Source organism: Rhinolophus sinicus, chromosome 2 (assembly GCF_057876585.1).
Source record: "Rhinolophus sinicus isolate RSI-liver-muscle chromosome 2, RSI-T2T, whole genome shotgun sequence".
Lineage (NCBI taxonomy): Eukaryota > Metazoa > Chordata > Mammalia > Chiroptera > Rhinolophidae > Rhinolophus > Rhinolophus sinicus.
In genome coordinates, this window is record NC_142502.1 from 127,597,561 (window position 1) to 127,614,056 (window position 16,496).

The 16,496-nt window shown below is 45.6% G+C and overlaps 1 protein-coding gene across 5 annotated transcripts in view; it reads left to right on the forward strand.

The window, feature by feature from the left end:
- REEP1 (receptor accessory protein 1) overlaps positions 1-16,496 on the forward strand; it is a 125,592-nt gene that overhangs the window by 57,358 nt on the left and 51,738 nt on the right. For all 5 annotated transcript variants that reach the window (XM_088796057.1, XM_074332288.2, XM_074332290.2 and 2 more), the window contains exon 2: positions 7,363-7,435. In XM_088796057.1, coding sequence (XP_088652183.1) covers positions 7,363-7,435 — 73 coding nt within the window. The remainder of the gene's footprint in view (positions 1-7,362; positions 7,436-16,496) is intronic.

Genomic DNA, 16,496 nt, shown 5'->3' on the forward strand with positions numbered 1-16,496 from the left:
AAGTTGGGTTTGGGGGTATTTCTGTAATTCAATTTAAAATGGGATTTTTGCTGCACAGATTACACACAGCTCTAAATATGCAGTAAAACTCCTTCTCTGTGCTAAGAGAGGCAGTGTGGGCTGGCGAGTGGTTGTGGACTTGGAGGCAGGAGGCCTGGGTTTGAACCTTGTTCAATCCTGGAAAAGCCTTTGGCAGATCGCTGAACACTCTCAGCCTATTTCTCCTTTAACTGGGAAAGTAACCCCAGTTATCTCAGAGAGCTGTGGTGTGGATCAAGTGAGCAAATAAGCTAATGAGATGTTTGTGAGGGGGATTACCCAGGAAGAATTGTGTTATTATTCATAGTTGTCCCAAATATGCAGAGAGGCGTAGGGGCCTGAAACACCTGGGAAAAGAAAGACTACAGAGAGGTCAGGAGAATACACGCCATGGCGAGAAAGAAGGATGGTGGCTTGTTTCTGTTCTGCCAAGATCAGCTTGGGTTGAGAGAGAGCCCTTTTGTGTAAACAGTTTATGTGCTTGGAAGCCTATAATTATACTGTTACCCAGTATCAGTCAATACGTAATGTGGGGCCAGAGTGGAGTTCTCTTAGGCAAGGAAGCAGGCAGCATTCTCCCTTTCTCTCTCCTGGTCCTCATCCATCCATCCATCCATCCATCCATCCATCCATCCATCCAATGCAATGCAGGCCAGTCAAGAACACAGTGTATCATGGGTAGTGGAGTCAGATGGTTCTGGTTTCCTCATCTGCATTATGAGGGAAGCAATAATACCTGTTTCATAGAGCTATATAAAAAATATTATGCTTATAAAGAAGTTTGTACAGTTGCTGGCACATATGAGTGCTCAAATAAATGGTAGCTTATAAATCATAATATAATCGCTAATGAGCCAAAATGCACAGTGGGCCAGTTCTGCTGTTTTCTTATTTTCTCCCTCTAGCCTTTTAGAAGGTTATGGTGGGTAAGTAGAAGCAGAAGACCAAAGCTTGGGACCCATGGCAACCAAACCCCCGGGGGGTTTGCTGTGCCATGGGAACCTGGAACTGCGAGCCAGCCTGGGCATCTTTGTCCAGCTTAATCTTCTGGATAACATCTGTGAGTTAGTTCCCTGCAGCAGTACGGTAACTATGCATCAATAGGATGGCTAAATTGTAATGTAGTCACATAGTGAAATAGTGTACAGTTGTTAAAAATGATCTAGAAAGACAAGTATCAACTTGGGTCAAACTTCAGAAACATAAGGCTGAATAAAAAACAACATGTTTCAGTGGAATACGTAGTGTGATTCCATTTATGTAATGTTTAAACAAGTATAAACATTTTTTTGTTTATGCATGGCTTATGGAAGTTAATAAAAACGTGGTGATAAGGATTAGTACCAAATTCAGAATAGTGGTTATTTTAGGGAAAGAGGGCATAAAATGTATCAGGAAAGAGTATATAGGAGATTTCAAATATACCTGTCATGATTTGAAGTTTTTCCGTATTAAAAATTATAGCATATTTATTAGAATGTCAAAAGGAGCTAAAGAATTAAAAAACATCCTTTTGTTAGAGTAGACAGCAAAAATGGTGTTTGAGATAGATTCTCATAGAAAGGGATAAAAATCGATCATAAACTTTTAGAAAAAACCTTCAGAGTACCATAATCAGAAATTATATACATATTTTTTAATTTTATTAAGAACAAAAAGCACAAAATGTATTCACTGTATGTTTTAATACCTTTTAAGGCTCAGAGGAAATAGTATGCCTCCGTGAATTGGAAAAACTTTTGTGCAAACTCATTTTCTTGAATATGGCACACTGTTTCTTAAAAACTATGAAATAGAACATATACATACAGAGAAGTACATAGAACGTATGTGTACAGTTTACTATACATTTGTAATTATAGTGCCAAATTCTGTACAACTACCACCCAAGTCAAAGTATAAAAAAATATATTCATTACGAAAACTCAATGACTAGGCATAGATGTGAATTTCCTATAAAATGAATTTATCTGATAAAGGTATATACAAAAAGCCTAAAAAACAGAAAAAAGAAAAGAAATTCAGCATTGCAGAAGCCCCCCTGTGGTGTTCCATTTTTTAAATTCAATTTGTTTTGTCACAGCATGAAAAACTGTACAAATAGGCCTGTTACTTTTCTTACATTAAAAAATTAATTTCAGAAACAATATTGCTAGTATTGATTTTTAAATTTTCAACATTATTTCGGATTGGGAAACTAGGATGCCTGAGAAGACTGAAAAATACTGTCTGTTTCATGGTTTACAGAGATTTTGGCTGCAGTGAACAATCATGGTGCCACAGCTTGTAGCTGAGTCCCAAGCTAGTGAACGCACCTCTGCGCCCTGGAGAACGCTGAGCAGCCCTCCCCGTGACTGTAACTGGTGTCCCAGTTACAGTTCATTCATGTGAGCAATACCTCTTCTCCTGCCAGAGCGTAAGGATATTAATAAATAGCTTCAGAGTTGTGTTTTCCCTGACGTTGGCCAGTGGGGTAGGTGTGTGGTCTTTGCCATTTTGGACCATCCCCTCCTATCCGAGCATTGGCTGTTTTGCCTGGGACATGGGCATTTTTTTAAAACTCGTGGGGTAGATTGCCCTTGATGTTCAGGTGCAGAGTCGGTGGCCTGAGGATGGGGAAACAGCACACTGCAGCAGGGTTTCTCCACCTTGGCACTATTGACATTTTGCCCTGATAATTCTTTGTGGTGGGGGTCGCCCTGTGCATTGTAGGATGTTTAGTAGCACCCCTGGTCTCTACCCAGTAGGTGCCAGTAGCACTCTCTCAGTTGTAATAACCAAAGTTTTCCTCGACATGGCCCTGATGCCTCCAGGAAGCTAAATCACCCGTGGGGGGAACCACTACCTACCGTAGAGGATAGTGTTCATGTAAGACTGATGGCCCCTTCTGTAATCGATGTTGCATCTGCAGAGCAGGCTGGGTAGGCACCCAGACAAAGGCCCCTAAGTTGGAGCAGAAGGAGTAACGAAGGGCAAAGATAGAAGAAATGCGTCAGGCAGGTGAATGGAGCCAGGAAGTTAGGGGTGGAGGTGTTCTGGGCAATAGGAAATGACAGTGGAGAAGGGAGGGTGGTGCCGAGCTCCGAGGCTGTGACGTGCAGTGCGAGTCTCCATTCACAGATAACTGAGGACAGTGTTAGCACAGAGCCCGGGCTCCTCTCTAGGGGACAGCACTCAAGCCTTCTGCCTTCCCTCTGCTGATGCTGGTAGTGAGCACTTAAGTGCTGGCGGTAGGCACCCCTAAGTGTTTTTACCGCTTTCCTCCTGAGCTTGTAGAGTTTTGTGAATCTGTCCAGAGGGTTACATTCTTTGGAGAGAGATTGCAACTCTTTGTTCTCTATTCACTCAACAGACATTTTCAAGCACCCACCTAGTGCCAGGCACTAGGGACCCCACTAATCACCCAGGACTGCGTGGTCCTGAGGGGGAGACTGACGCAGCCAGCACAGGCAGCCCAGGAGAAGAAAGACAGGCCCTGTGGTCAGGCTGTGGGGATCCACATTCTTACCCCATATGGGCGTTGAGAGGATGTATACAATTTGTAGAGCAGTGCCTGGCATTAGTGAATACTCAGTGGTATTAATATCATTTTTTTAATGTTTTATTAATATTACTACATAAGAGCTGTAATAGACCTAAAGAATGCCAAGAAAATTCTGAGGGGGTAAGTGATCAAAGCCTCACGGAAGTGGCTTTTCTGAGCTTGATCTTAAAGGATTAGTGGGGCTTTATCAGGGGAAAGAAGTTGTAGGGTTGTGGGAATATCGTGCACTGAGATTCAGGCAGGAGAAAGCAGAAATTCCAGTTGTGAGTGAGCGTGGCTTCCTGGGGGACAGCTGCTGGCTGTGCAATCTGGACGCTGAGAGAGGAGCTGGCCTGGAGGCTGGGAAGGAAGGTGGTGGGGTCGGTGGAAAAGGGCCTTGGTCTGCATGGACATAAGTTCCAGAACCTTTTGGCTTAGGCTTGGTTCATTTGTTATTTCTTTTCTCCAAAATAGATTTAAAAGAAGTTGCCATTTCAATCCCTTTCTCCCTTCCCTGGGCAGTAAAATACTAACTGTGTGATCCTTTACCTGTCAGGGTTTTTGAGCTTTTGGGGACTGAAAAGCACATTTGTCTTGCTGTCCCTGTGCTGTGAAAAGGGGGTGAGGTAGGGGGACACTGGTGGCCACTTCACATCAGGAGACCAGCAGATGGAGTGCAGGCCTCCCCATCCAGGTGCCACCGTGACCACTCAGAGGGGCTGCTGCTCTGGGAGTTCACAGACTGCAAATCAAGCGACCTCTGCGTTACTATGGACTTTCTACCTGTCTGTCTTCTGCTGGTCACATGCAGCCTTAGGGCGGCTAGCCAGGACATCTGTGCTGGGGGAGCCAGGGGCCATGTGCCCGATGCTTTGCTGAGTCAGCCATTGCCCTCTGGCATCCCCCTTGCTGCTGAGACCTCAGTCCCAAGGTCACAAATGTGCCCTGGATGGCTCTGGCCTTTGCTTTGCCACTCTCTGCAACTTTACACCATGAACACCTCGTACGCATCGAGCACTGGCCAGGCTCAGGGGGTGCAGTTATGAATGAGACACACACTATCCTTGACTCTGTGCAACACAATGTGGCAGGGATAGACACCGACTAAATCATTGCAAGTGGTGTGGACAGGGCTGAGAAAGGTGGGTGTTGTGGCCTGTAGGGGGTGAAGAGGTTGGGAAAGGCCTCCCAGAGGAAGCAGCCTGTCTCTGGTATCTGAGAATGCTTGGGAGGGGGCAGGGTGAGGCAGCTGGGGAGACCTCCCTCACCAAGCTGGCTCTGACCCAACCCTGGGGCCTTCCCCAGCTGTGTCCCCCTCCACCTGCCTGGTGCCTTTGGCACTCTCCCCTTCTCTTTCTTTCTTCAATTTCTTCCCTCCCACCCGAGTCCTACTTTCCCCCCTTCTTTTCAGACACTCTTTTGTCCCCTTTGCTGCCTTATCTCGCTCCCCACATGTAATCCCACCTTCCCAGAGGATGGCTTTGCTCTCCAAGCCAGTGGACAGTGTTAAGTCAGCCAGGCGTGGAGGAGGTGCCCTGGCTGGGTCCCCAGCAGACATCAGGCAGTCTTCAGACGCTTTCCTCCTTAATGGTCGTGGAACCTTCGACAAGCAAGTGACTAACTGTTTCGTGCACAGGTGTCCCTCCTGTGAAAGAAGCTCCTTTAACCAAGGCTGTCTAAGGCCTGAGGTGGTGCCTGGGAAGCACTCAGTACAAGGCCCTGTGAGTTGAAGTTACAAAGTCCTTTCCCTTTCAGCTTCAGAAACAGACTCAGTTCGTTTAACTTTCTGTTTCTCCCTGCAAACCAGTTGAATATAGAATGTCAGGGTGTTACCTGGCCATAGCACAGTGGGAAAGCTGACCACTGCTTGGTAAATTGCACCTGGACTGTGAGTTCTCTATACAACCTGTAAATACCTGATGAGGGAGCCAGAACTTTGGGCTTCCCGAGTGTGTGTGTGGGGGGTCTCCTTGCAGGGACCCTGGAAGCTCTGTCTGTGGGTTGTCACAGGAGATGTTGGCTCCTGTGGGGCTGGGGGCCCACACAGCTCCTATACCCAATCAGTTTGCACCAGAGTTGACACCTGGGGGTGACCTCATCTGTCAGGTGAAAGGATTAGACCCTTCTAGCTCCAACATTCTGTCAATTCATACATTTAAAAATATTCGTTGAGAGCCTCCTATGTGGTAGGTGCTGGTAATACATTATTGAACAGAACAGATCCATTCTGTGCCCCAAAGGCACTTACAGTTCAATGGGGATGTCCTGTCAATCAAATATCATCCAAACAATAGTAAAAGAGCACCCTGATAATGTGCACATTGGCTGTGAGAGTGCAGTGGGGGTGGGTCGGGGGGGCCAGGGGGGGCGGGTCAGGGAAGGCTTCCTGCACAAATCCCGTGGAGCTGGCATCTGATGGATGAACAGGCATTAACTAGACAAAGCAGGGAGGGGGAACATTCCAGAAAGAGGCAACCTTGGTGGGGGATGGTGCAAGTTGGAGAGAATGAGGTCAGATGTAGTTATGCCATTCAGGTCCTCAGAGGCAGGGCTGAGAGTCAGAACATTTACTGGCCTGCTGCAGCCCTGGATGTGGGTCCGTGAGAGCTGATGCCCAGTCACGCTGCTCTTATTTTTGCTTCTTCATCTTGAGAGCAGTGAGAAGCAGGTTAATGCAGGGTGGGGATGTGTGTGGCAGGAGGAGGGGTTGGCTTGAATGGATTTACAGTCGAAAAGCTGATTCTGGCTGCAGGATGATGAAATCAAGTATGAGAGGAGTGAAATTTGAGGACCTTTCAGTGAAAAGGTTTTAATGGTTAAAGAAGCCCAGTGTTTGGGCCAGCTTTATGGAGCCTCGGAGGGGGCTGAGACGCAGGAGAGGAAAGGTTTGACCTTTAATTTCAGGGATCTTGGCTGCAGTTTGGCTTCCCACCTCCTCCCCATTTTTGGCTTCTATGACCCCAAATCACCCTTCCATGTTGCCAGACTACAGATTGAAGGAAGGTGGGTGTGGAGCTATAACAGGAGGTTCCTAAGCGAATCTCAGCTGGGAGCAGAAACCCTTCAGGGCACTCAGAAAAATAAATCAGGCCCCACAGCAGCGCAGCATGTTTTATAGCTTGGAGAACTGTTCCTGGTATAGAAGACAGACTTTTTCCATCAAATAGTGATGTAGGAATATTTCTCTGTGAGTCCCCAAATGATGTAGGGGACTTTGGAATGAGTGAGTGCCTGGATTGGATTGTGTCTCATGAGACTGAAGAATGGAAACACGAAGAATGGAAACACAGACCTAGGAGAGGCAGAGTTTTAAAAAGAGGATAGTTTATTGAAAGCAAAGGGTCAGAGCTCCTGAGGAGGAGGGGGACCCCGAATGGGGGTGCCCCATGACTGAGGCAAAAGCTCTTACTTTTATACCTTCTCTTGTCTGCTTGGGGAAGGGGGCTGGCGCCTTCTAATGGAATTCCTCTATCAGGTTTGTATTTTTGGCCACCCTAAAGGGATTAAGGAACCCATATCTATTAGATCCTAAAGGGATTTACAAACCCATCCCTCAGATCTGCTCCTTTGTCCGACCAAAAGGGATTTATGAGATAATTTGTTAACCTCAAGGCGCATTCTCATATCTTTGTCCTGGAGTGACGGAGCCATTCCAGAACCTGGAGTTTCAGGATATGGCTGCCTTTTGCTTATACCACCGGGGACCTTCCTGTCTGCCTAACGACGTGCTAGCTAACCTGTCTCCATAGGATGAATGAAAATCACATTTCTTATTTTTTTTCTCTCTCTCTTCCCTCCAGGCTTATATTTGGCACTCTTTACCCTGCATATTATTCATACAAGGCTGTGAAATCGAAGGACATTAAAGAATATGTAAGTAGCACTTTTTGGGTCAGGAGCACTAGATGTGAACTGGTGGGAGAAGGGGGATTCTCTCTTTGATGTGGGCACTCTTTTTCTCATGAGACTTCTCCGTTGTGACCCAGGAATGCTCTCCCCTGTCTATACCTCCTCTTTAGAACTAGGATGCAGATGTGAGGAAAGCAGGGAGGTGCGGCAAGAGGAAATGGCCCCTGGAATAGAGGCCCCCAGTCTGCCACCTGCCTCTATATGGCCTTGCACGAGTGACATCACCTCTATGAGCCTCGGTTTCCTTGTCTGGAAAACACTGTGTAGCTGGGAGACAGGCGTCGGGGGCAGGAACACGGGTCCTAGACTGCAGCAGAGCTGGTGAAGCATCTGGCTCTCGTTGCTCCCCATTCCAATTCTGTGATTCATATACCCCAGGATTTAAGCCCTGTTGCTCTATAAGCTTTTAGAGGGCAGGAGCTGTTCATAATCCTATAACCGTTTCCCCACAGCCCCTGGGAGAGGGCTAAGCGCCAGGAAAGGGGCTCCATAGTACTTACTGGTTTGGAGGATGTATTGTTGGGTGATTTGGGAGCTGCGGTCCCAGCCCTAGATGTGATGGGCACCCCTAGGCAGAACCATCAGGTCACCCCAGATTAACAAAGACCTGCAGGAGTGGATTATGAGGGAAGGAGAGAAACCTAGGTCAAAGTACAAAAGGAGTGGATTTTGTCATCAAGAGCCTGAAGTCACATCCTGGCTCTGACATTTGACTCATGCAATGCTGGGCAAGCAGCGTAGCTTCCAAGAACCTCAGTTCCCTCACCTGAGCAGTGGGGTGGCTATGAACAATCCTGGCTCCCAGTGTTGTGAGGCACAAAAGGTCTTTGCTCTCCCTTTTTCACTCAGAAGGTGTCACTTGGCAAGTTTGGTACAGGGAAAGAAATCATTCAAAGTAGGTTTGGAAAGTCATTATATTCTTTCTCAGATTCCCCAGGATGTCTTTATGGTGAAAGCAGCCACCCCCAGATCAACTGCAACCAGAGCTCACCCCGCCCCCCACCCCCACCTCCAGTTCTCCATTTCCCAGCACTCCTTGTCCTGGCTTGCACTTGCTTCTTAAGCAGGGGATACAGACAGGTGGGTTATCTCCAGTGACTGGGAACCCCAGAGTGTGAACTATAAATAGCTGTCAAGTTGCAAGCACAAAACCTTCTGATTCTCAGTTGACTTGGCACAGGGGGTAAGCAGTGGGCAGCCTCTTCCAGGTCTCCCTTCTCCTGCCACCGTCCAGCCTAGGGCACAGGGAAGCTGGGCCAGGTAAGGAGGCAAAACTGAGGACACCACAGTTCAAGGTCTGAGCCTCTGCTTTGCAGGGGCAGAAACTTCAATTCTGTCAGCTCATCTGGGAGAGATCAAACCGTGGTAAATTGTTTTGCTCTGACTAAACTCATAGGAGCCTGGTTTATGACTAGAACGGCAATTCATTAATTTAGAGTGAAAATATAACTGACAAGCAGACCAGCTGTTTGTGTTGGCTGGTGAACACATGCTTTTTTCAGTGAGGAAGGCTTGAGAGTCAAAATTAGAAGGTTTCTTGGTAAAAATGGAATTTTTGGAAGAAAGGAACTGAATAGTATTAGGGGAGACTCGGGCACTCACACTCACACGCTCACTTCTTTCCCTCCTTTTCATCATAGACCCATCTATCCACGCGATAAACCTGGGAATTTCCTTCTACTCCTGCCTTTCTCACCTCCCAACCCCATACACACGCATGGTTGGTGACTATGTCCCTTCATCTCTATCCCCCTAATAATCTTTCAAACCAGGTCTCTCCTTTTCTGCTGCCACTCTCTTAAGTGAGGTTTTCATCATTTCTTTCCTGGAATATTGCAGTAGCCTCCTGTATTTTTTTTAAATTTTTTCTTGCCACTGTAACATGAACTCAGTGGCTTAAAACAGCACAAGGCTCTAGGAGAGAATTCATTCCCTTGCCTTTTTCAGTTCCTGGCGGCCACCTGCATTCCTTGGCTCAAGCCTCTTTCTCCATCTTTCAGAGTCAACAACATTGCATCCCTGACCATTCTTCTGTAGTCAAATCTCCCTCTGACCACAGCTGGGAAAGGGTCTCCACTTCTAAGTATTCATATGCTTACATTGGGACAACCTGGATAATCCAGGATGATCTTCCCATCTGAAAGTTCTTGATTTAATAATTCTGCAAAATCCCATTTGCCGTACAAGGTAACATATTCACAGGTTCTGGAGACTATGTTGAGGACATTGATGGGGGAGGAAACACGATTCTTCTGCCTTACACGCTTCCTAACTGGTTCTCCTGCCTCCTGTCCCTCATCTCACACTCTCTTGTTTACATAACATGTGAAGCCTTTTAAAAAGTGGGAATCTATTCATTTCACTCCCTCAGGATCCTTTAATGGCTGCTTGAAAGAGTCCAAACTCCGTTATACAGTGTTGAACACCCTTTATCTTGGCTCCTTCCTATTTTCCAGCTTCTCTACAAGCACTGAGTGCTCTCAGTCTCAATACCCAAAGTGTGGTCTGTGGGCTAGAACTAGCAGCAGCATCACCTGGGAGTTTGTTAGACATGAATCTCAAGCCCTACCCAGACTGCCTGAATAAAAATCGGACTTTTGACAAACACTGCTCTCAACATTCATAGATCTTCTTAGGTCTTCCCAAACTTACTGCACTAGTAAAGGTCTTTGGACAAAAACTTAAACAGAAACATATGGGAATTTGTAGAACTAACTAGAAAGCTGGGGAAAGATACTCAGAAATTGGGGAGGATCGAAGAACGCTGGGTGACAGCCAAGCTTATACCACAGGAAGTGTCTGGTTAGGAAGATGCTGTGAATGTCACCACCATGGACACTGGCTGCCAGCTGCCTGTGCCTTTGGGACATGCCCCAGAGATTCAAAATCCTGGATAGGGGCATTTGATTTTTCCAAGCCTAGACAACAGGCCTTGCCTCCGTCAAAGACCTTCATGCTGGGAGACAGCCTTCAAATTAGAAGGCTTTGGATGCTGGCAAGATATATACACACACACACATACACATACACACATACAGAGGGTGCCAAAAAAATGTATACCGATTTTAAGAAAGGAAAACTGTATTAAAATTGTAATACTCAATATACGAGGTGTGACAATTAAGTTCACGAACTTGTTGCAGTGCTGTTGCTAACCTGTTTTGATATCAGAGGATTATTCGTTATGAATTTGTACCAACTGGACAAACAGGTAACCAAGTTTACTATTTGGAAGTGCTGAAAAGGCTACGTGAAAAAGTTAGACAACCCGAACTTTTTGCCAACAATTCATGGCTCTTGCATCACGACAATGCACCAGCTCACACAGCACTGTCTGTGAGGGAGTTTTTAGCCAGTAAACAAATAACTGTATTGGAACACCCTCCCTACTCACTTGATCTGGCCCCCAATGACTTCTTTCTTCACCCAAAGATAAAGGAAATATTGAAAGGAAAACATTTTGATGACATTCAGGACATCAAGGGTAATACAACGACAGCTCTGATGGCCATTCCAGAAGTTCCAAAATTGCTTTGAAGGGTGGACTAGGTGCTGGCATCAGTGCATAGCTTCACAAAAGGAGTACTTCTAAGGTGACTGTAGTGATATTCAGCAATGAGGTAGGTAGCACTTTTTCTAGGACGAGTTTGCGAACTTAATTGTCAGACCTTGTATACTGATAACAAAAGATGAATACAAGTCGTATTCGACTTCTACTATTACGAGAGGTGTTCAAAGTGGTTACCATTAGCATAATTTTAATAGTTTTTTTTCTTAAAATGTGTATAGATTTTATTTTTTTTTTTTGGCACCCTCTGTGTGTGTGTATAGATGTCTCTCTGCCCTTTACAGTTACTAATTTGGCTGCCCAACATTGACATCCACTCCTTTATCCAGATTTTGGTTTTTAAAGGACCCTTCTAACAAGAATTCTATATAACTCATTTACTTACCAAATCTAAATTTCTTCAGCTGTCAGTTCCAGGTCCACTATCTCTCTTTCTTTGGCTCTGGCAGGATCTAACCTTAATATTAAGCATTCTAAAATTTTAAATTATTAGGTGAACCATCATTGACACACCCCATATACTATATTAGGTGGAGGAGAATAAGTAAAATTAAAATTAGTTGAAATATTTAAATCTATACATAACAAAGAAGTGAAGAAAATATTGATAGAAGCTGTAGTACTTAGTTATGCAAGTGGTCATGAAGTCATAATTAGTATTTATATCTTTTGTTAAAAGATAATTTTTTATAAGGGTGAAATCATGACTCATACAAATATAAAATTAACACGTATCAAAAATTTTACTTATTAATTAATGAGGGAACTAGTAAGGTGCTAAATGATAGTTAAGAGCAGACACATAAGCGTCAGGAGTGATGAAATGAATTTTAATAGATATTCAACTGATTTCTTGGGTGGGTGGGAGATTAGTTGTACCTCAATTGGACAAAATTCATTTGCAACTCTATGGAGAAAAATCATTTGTACTACAATCAGTTTCCTATAACTTACAAAGCTATAAAATAGCTCAGAATAGTGGAGTTCCTTATCCAAGGGTGTGGCCTCAATCTTCATTCCTGAGCAACCTGAGAGCTTAGTAAGCCTGCCTGTGGAGAGCTGTAGTAGTGAGCCACTGACTTTTACCTCTGAATGAGACAATGCCCCAAGGATCATTAACTTCTGTCCACCCTCCTTCCTGCTACATTGTGTGGCAGCAACCTGGTTCCCCTGGATAATCAAGGTCAGTCACCCCATCAAAGCCCATAAGTCCCTTTATTATCTATTTCCTAGTGGCATAAAATGGCCAGGTGACAGTATCTTCCACTTCGTTGGAGCCATCTGTATCCCTGGTGGAAGCATCCATCCCCCAGGTACTGAAATTATTAAAACGCAGAATTCAGAAGTTTGGGGTTGAGAAGCAGAAATGTTGTGAGTCAATTAGACCAATGATTCTCAAACTTTAACATGCATGTGAATGAACAGGGGATTTCATTAAAATGCAGAACTATGGATTCTGACCCACTAGGTCGGGTAGGACCTGGGATTTTGCATTTCTAACAACCTGCTAGATGAGTCCCATGGTGCTGGTCAAGCACAGCCACAAATACCTGCCTTCTGTGGGTCCATTAGCATCATTCCAAAATGTGATCATGCCTCCACACCAGCCCCTCAGTCGTACTTCTAAGTACCTCAGCATCTCGCCAAATCCTTCCCTGGGATTTGTTTTAATCAGGTATGGTAAGGCATGCAGATACAGAAATGACTGTCATGAAGGCAGATGTTTTTACTCACAGCTCCCTAGAAGTAGGAGGCACAGCATACCACACAGGACCACATGGAGGAGCATCAGGATTGGTCAGGAGTCAGGGAGAGTGAGGGGAATAATAGATGGGCATCCACCCCTGTTGTGGTTTTTGCAGGGAAATCAAAGTAAGGCAGAGTACTCAAGTTTAGGATTGGGTAGTCTGAATAATTTCAGCAGGCTCTAGGGTGTGGGGGCTGCCCCTAGTTGTCTGGTACCTGGTCCTGGGGTTAATAGGGCTCCGGAATATTGGCTCAACCTGTAAGAGCTTCCTAAGGAGGTAGTTTGGAGTACAGACTCTGGATTGGTCACTTTGCATATGAAAGGTATGCTCTAGGGCAAGTCTTCTGATATTTCTAAGAATTGGCTAGTCCTAGGAAGGGGCAGTTTCTCTCCAGCCAGCAAGGCCTCAGATACCAGAGCACCAAGAATACAGAAAATAAGAAACCAGTGTTAGGACTGAGATTGAGTTGTTCCGGGATATGTGCCTGAGAAGCCACAAGCCCAAAGAGCATACTAGGTGACTGAGTGGGAGACAGGTTTATCGAGACTTATAGACCAGGGAGAGTCTTTGTGGCGGCTGGCCAGAGGGGTAGTGATCCACACGCAGGTGGAGAAGAAGCAAGGTTATATAGGTCCAGCAAAACAAAGAGTGTTGTGTGGGAGAAATCATCTGGCAAGCCCTGCAGGCCCGCTGTCATACACACAGTGTCCCAAGAAGCCAGGAGACCTTGACTGATGTCAGCGTACAGAACAGACTGTCTGATAAGCAGTGTTCCCAGGGAATTGGGAGACCTTGACTGCCTGCCAGCTCATCTGCGTGTGGGCCAGGTCCCTACACATAGTTAATATACCTGGTGACAGTGTAAGTGCCTCAGGACATTTCTCCTTCCAGGCTAAGTGCACTGCTCAAAGTTCTGCCTGCAGGCGAATTTCACTTCCTCATTCTCTTAGGGCCACGCAGGACTATACACCTGTGTTGCGACCCGCACAACACAAGCCGTGGGAAGGCGAAGGAGGCGGCGAGGGTTAAACTATCAAAGAGACAGAGACTCAAAAACAGTTAAATCACAGAGGACCAAGGGACTCGCAGCCTCAAGGGACTGGAGCCCCAAGTCGGGTCGTCGTGGGTATTTATTGATTTCTTACAATAAGCATCACATGATTAGAGGCAGGGTCCGCGAAACTCTCACACCACACCATAATAAAAATTCTTCCAATTCCCAGATATTTGTCCCAAAGCAACCGATGCTCATTGTCCCCAGGCGACTAAGGTGGGTGCGTACAACCCCCTGGGGGAGCAAGTCTCACAAGTAAAACCATCCCATGAGCTAAGCAGGAAAAGCATATTTTATCGCTCTAAGAAGTCCTTTGCACAGCAGGGTGCAGGACAACAACTGGGGCATGCATTAGCAGCTTCCCATAATGGTGAGGAGGAGGGGTATGGCTACCTCCTGACTTTTATGGTGTTAACTCATGGGGGTCCCAATGGGGTCCCGTCTGGCTTAAGTCGTTCCTCCCACGAGGAATCATTACTCGTCTTTGACTGCAGACCCTGCTTACAGGGACCAAATAGAGAGACTTAGGATAAATGAACTCAACCCCAAACAGGGACAGTCCCGCAGTCTTCTTTCCCTAAGGAAAGATTGGAGGGGACAGACGTCTAGGCTGCTGTGTGACCACACACCTGTCCCCTGTGAGCTCCTGCCAGCAGATGGTGCAGTCATCTGTAAACCAAGCTCAAATTGTTGCTTTCTCAGTCATTCGGCATAGGGAATTCCCCGAGAGGCTGAAGCAGGGCCCAGATATAAGAGGGAATATGAACTGCTCGAGAAATAGTGTGACTGGTGTAGGGGACCATCCAGAGGTGACATTAAAGAGGTGGCTAAGCCTGCCACCTCTCCAGCCCATGGAGGAGGCCTCTTGCAGGCTGCCAGGAGCCCTGGGGGCATAGTGCTCTGGGCCATGGTGTCTCCATCCATCTCTGTGGCTCAAGGAAGGCCTCCAGGCTCTGCTTCCCACCCTCTTGCTATGACCTCGGATCCCAGCTTCTCTCCTGTCTCCTCATTCCTGGATCCTGCCCCTGATTGTCCAGAGGGACTCCCTAGTCCTCCTGTCAGCTATCCATTCTAGAGTTGCTCCTGGTCGTTACTGCTCAAAGTGGCCATTGCTCCCTCTCTGTGTTCTGGATGCTGGCCCATCCAGGCTCCCCCTCATCTTGAGGGAGTTTTGGATAGAATCCCTTGAACCTGGCAAGTTCTATTTCAAATCTTGGAAAAAATAACCATCATTTGATTTCTCTGTGGTATGATAGGGGAAAACATTTTCTGGTAATTTATTTATGGTTTCCATCCCTGTGAGCCACCAGTACTCCATTTATCTTTTTAGGCTCAGTGAATCATTCTCAGACTGTTCTTTCTGCATAAAATTATTTTAAAGTGAAGGAGTGCATGATGGAAACTTCTTTAGGCTAACACTTCAAGCCCCCTCTCTGCCATGCCTCCTTTATCTTTGGCCATAGCCCCAATCTCCCTCCTGAGATTTGGTCTTGCCTTTCCACAGGCCTGTTGAGCATTCTTCTTGGAGCCTCAGACTGGCTTCAGTTTCATTGAGCTCTTCTCCCTGAATTGCCTCTTTCTTTACTTTATTGCTGATGTGAGTGGCTCCATATCACCCCCTGCCCCAACTTCAACAGGTCCCTTTCCTCCCGTTATACCCATCCATCCATTCTGCAGGTACTCATGGGGAGCATCTGTAGCCTTGAGAGCTCATTCTGTCTTCTTCTCAAAAAGCCCCCTAGACCAGTATTTCCCAAAGTATATTCCTTCTCACCTTTTTGAAATCATCCTTCCTTTCCCATTCACAATGTCAAAATTCTAATCCCGTCATTCAAAACATATTCATTGAGTACCTACTATGTGCCAGGAACTATTTTGGGTAGTAGAGATATAACGATATGCAAGAAGAATTGGTGCCCACTCTCAGGGAATTTATAAGCTAATTTAAAAAAGCATAGGAATAAACAGGTACTTTCAAAGAAGAGTGATAAGTGTTATGACATGGAACATGTATGACACTGGGAGGAAGAAAGGAGAGGGTACTTAACTAAACTTTGGACACTTCTGTAGGAAATAACATTTAGGCTGAGATCTGAGGGCTGAAATCTGGAGTCAAAAGAAGATGTGCTGTTCACGGAACCGAAAGAGGTTTATTATAACTGGAGTGGAAAATTCAAGAAAGTATGGGTGGGGAGGAGAGCTTTTAATGGATGTAATTAGCTTCCAGTTCATGCAAGGACTTGTAAACCAATTTAAGGAATTTGGGCTTTATTTTAACTACAATAAGGAACTATTGAAAGCTTTCAGCTAGGAAGGAGAATCATCTAACTTGGATTTAACAAAATCAAAGATCATTCTGACTGGAATATGGAGGACAGATTGGGAAGGGGGCAGAGGTATAGAGAGTGAGCAAAAGGCTATAGCTCTATTCTGGACAGGAGATGTTGGTGGTCTGAAGTAAGGAAATGCAGAAGGGATGGAGAAAAGAAGATAGGTCCAACATAAATAAGAGGGTAGAAGTGATAACATTTGTGGATTGGTTGTCTCTGTTAAGTGAGGAATGCAGAGTCTTACCCAGGGAGAGTTAGAAGACAATGACTAAAACAAAGACGTGGGGAGGAATTGATGTGCCTGAGAAGTAGCCAGAAAGTCAAG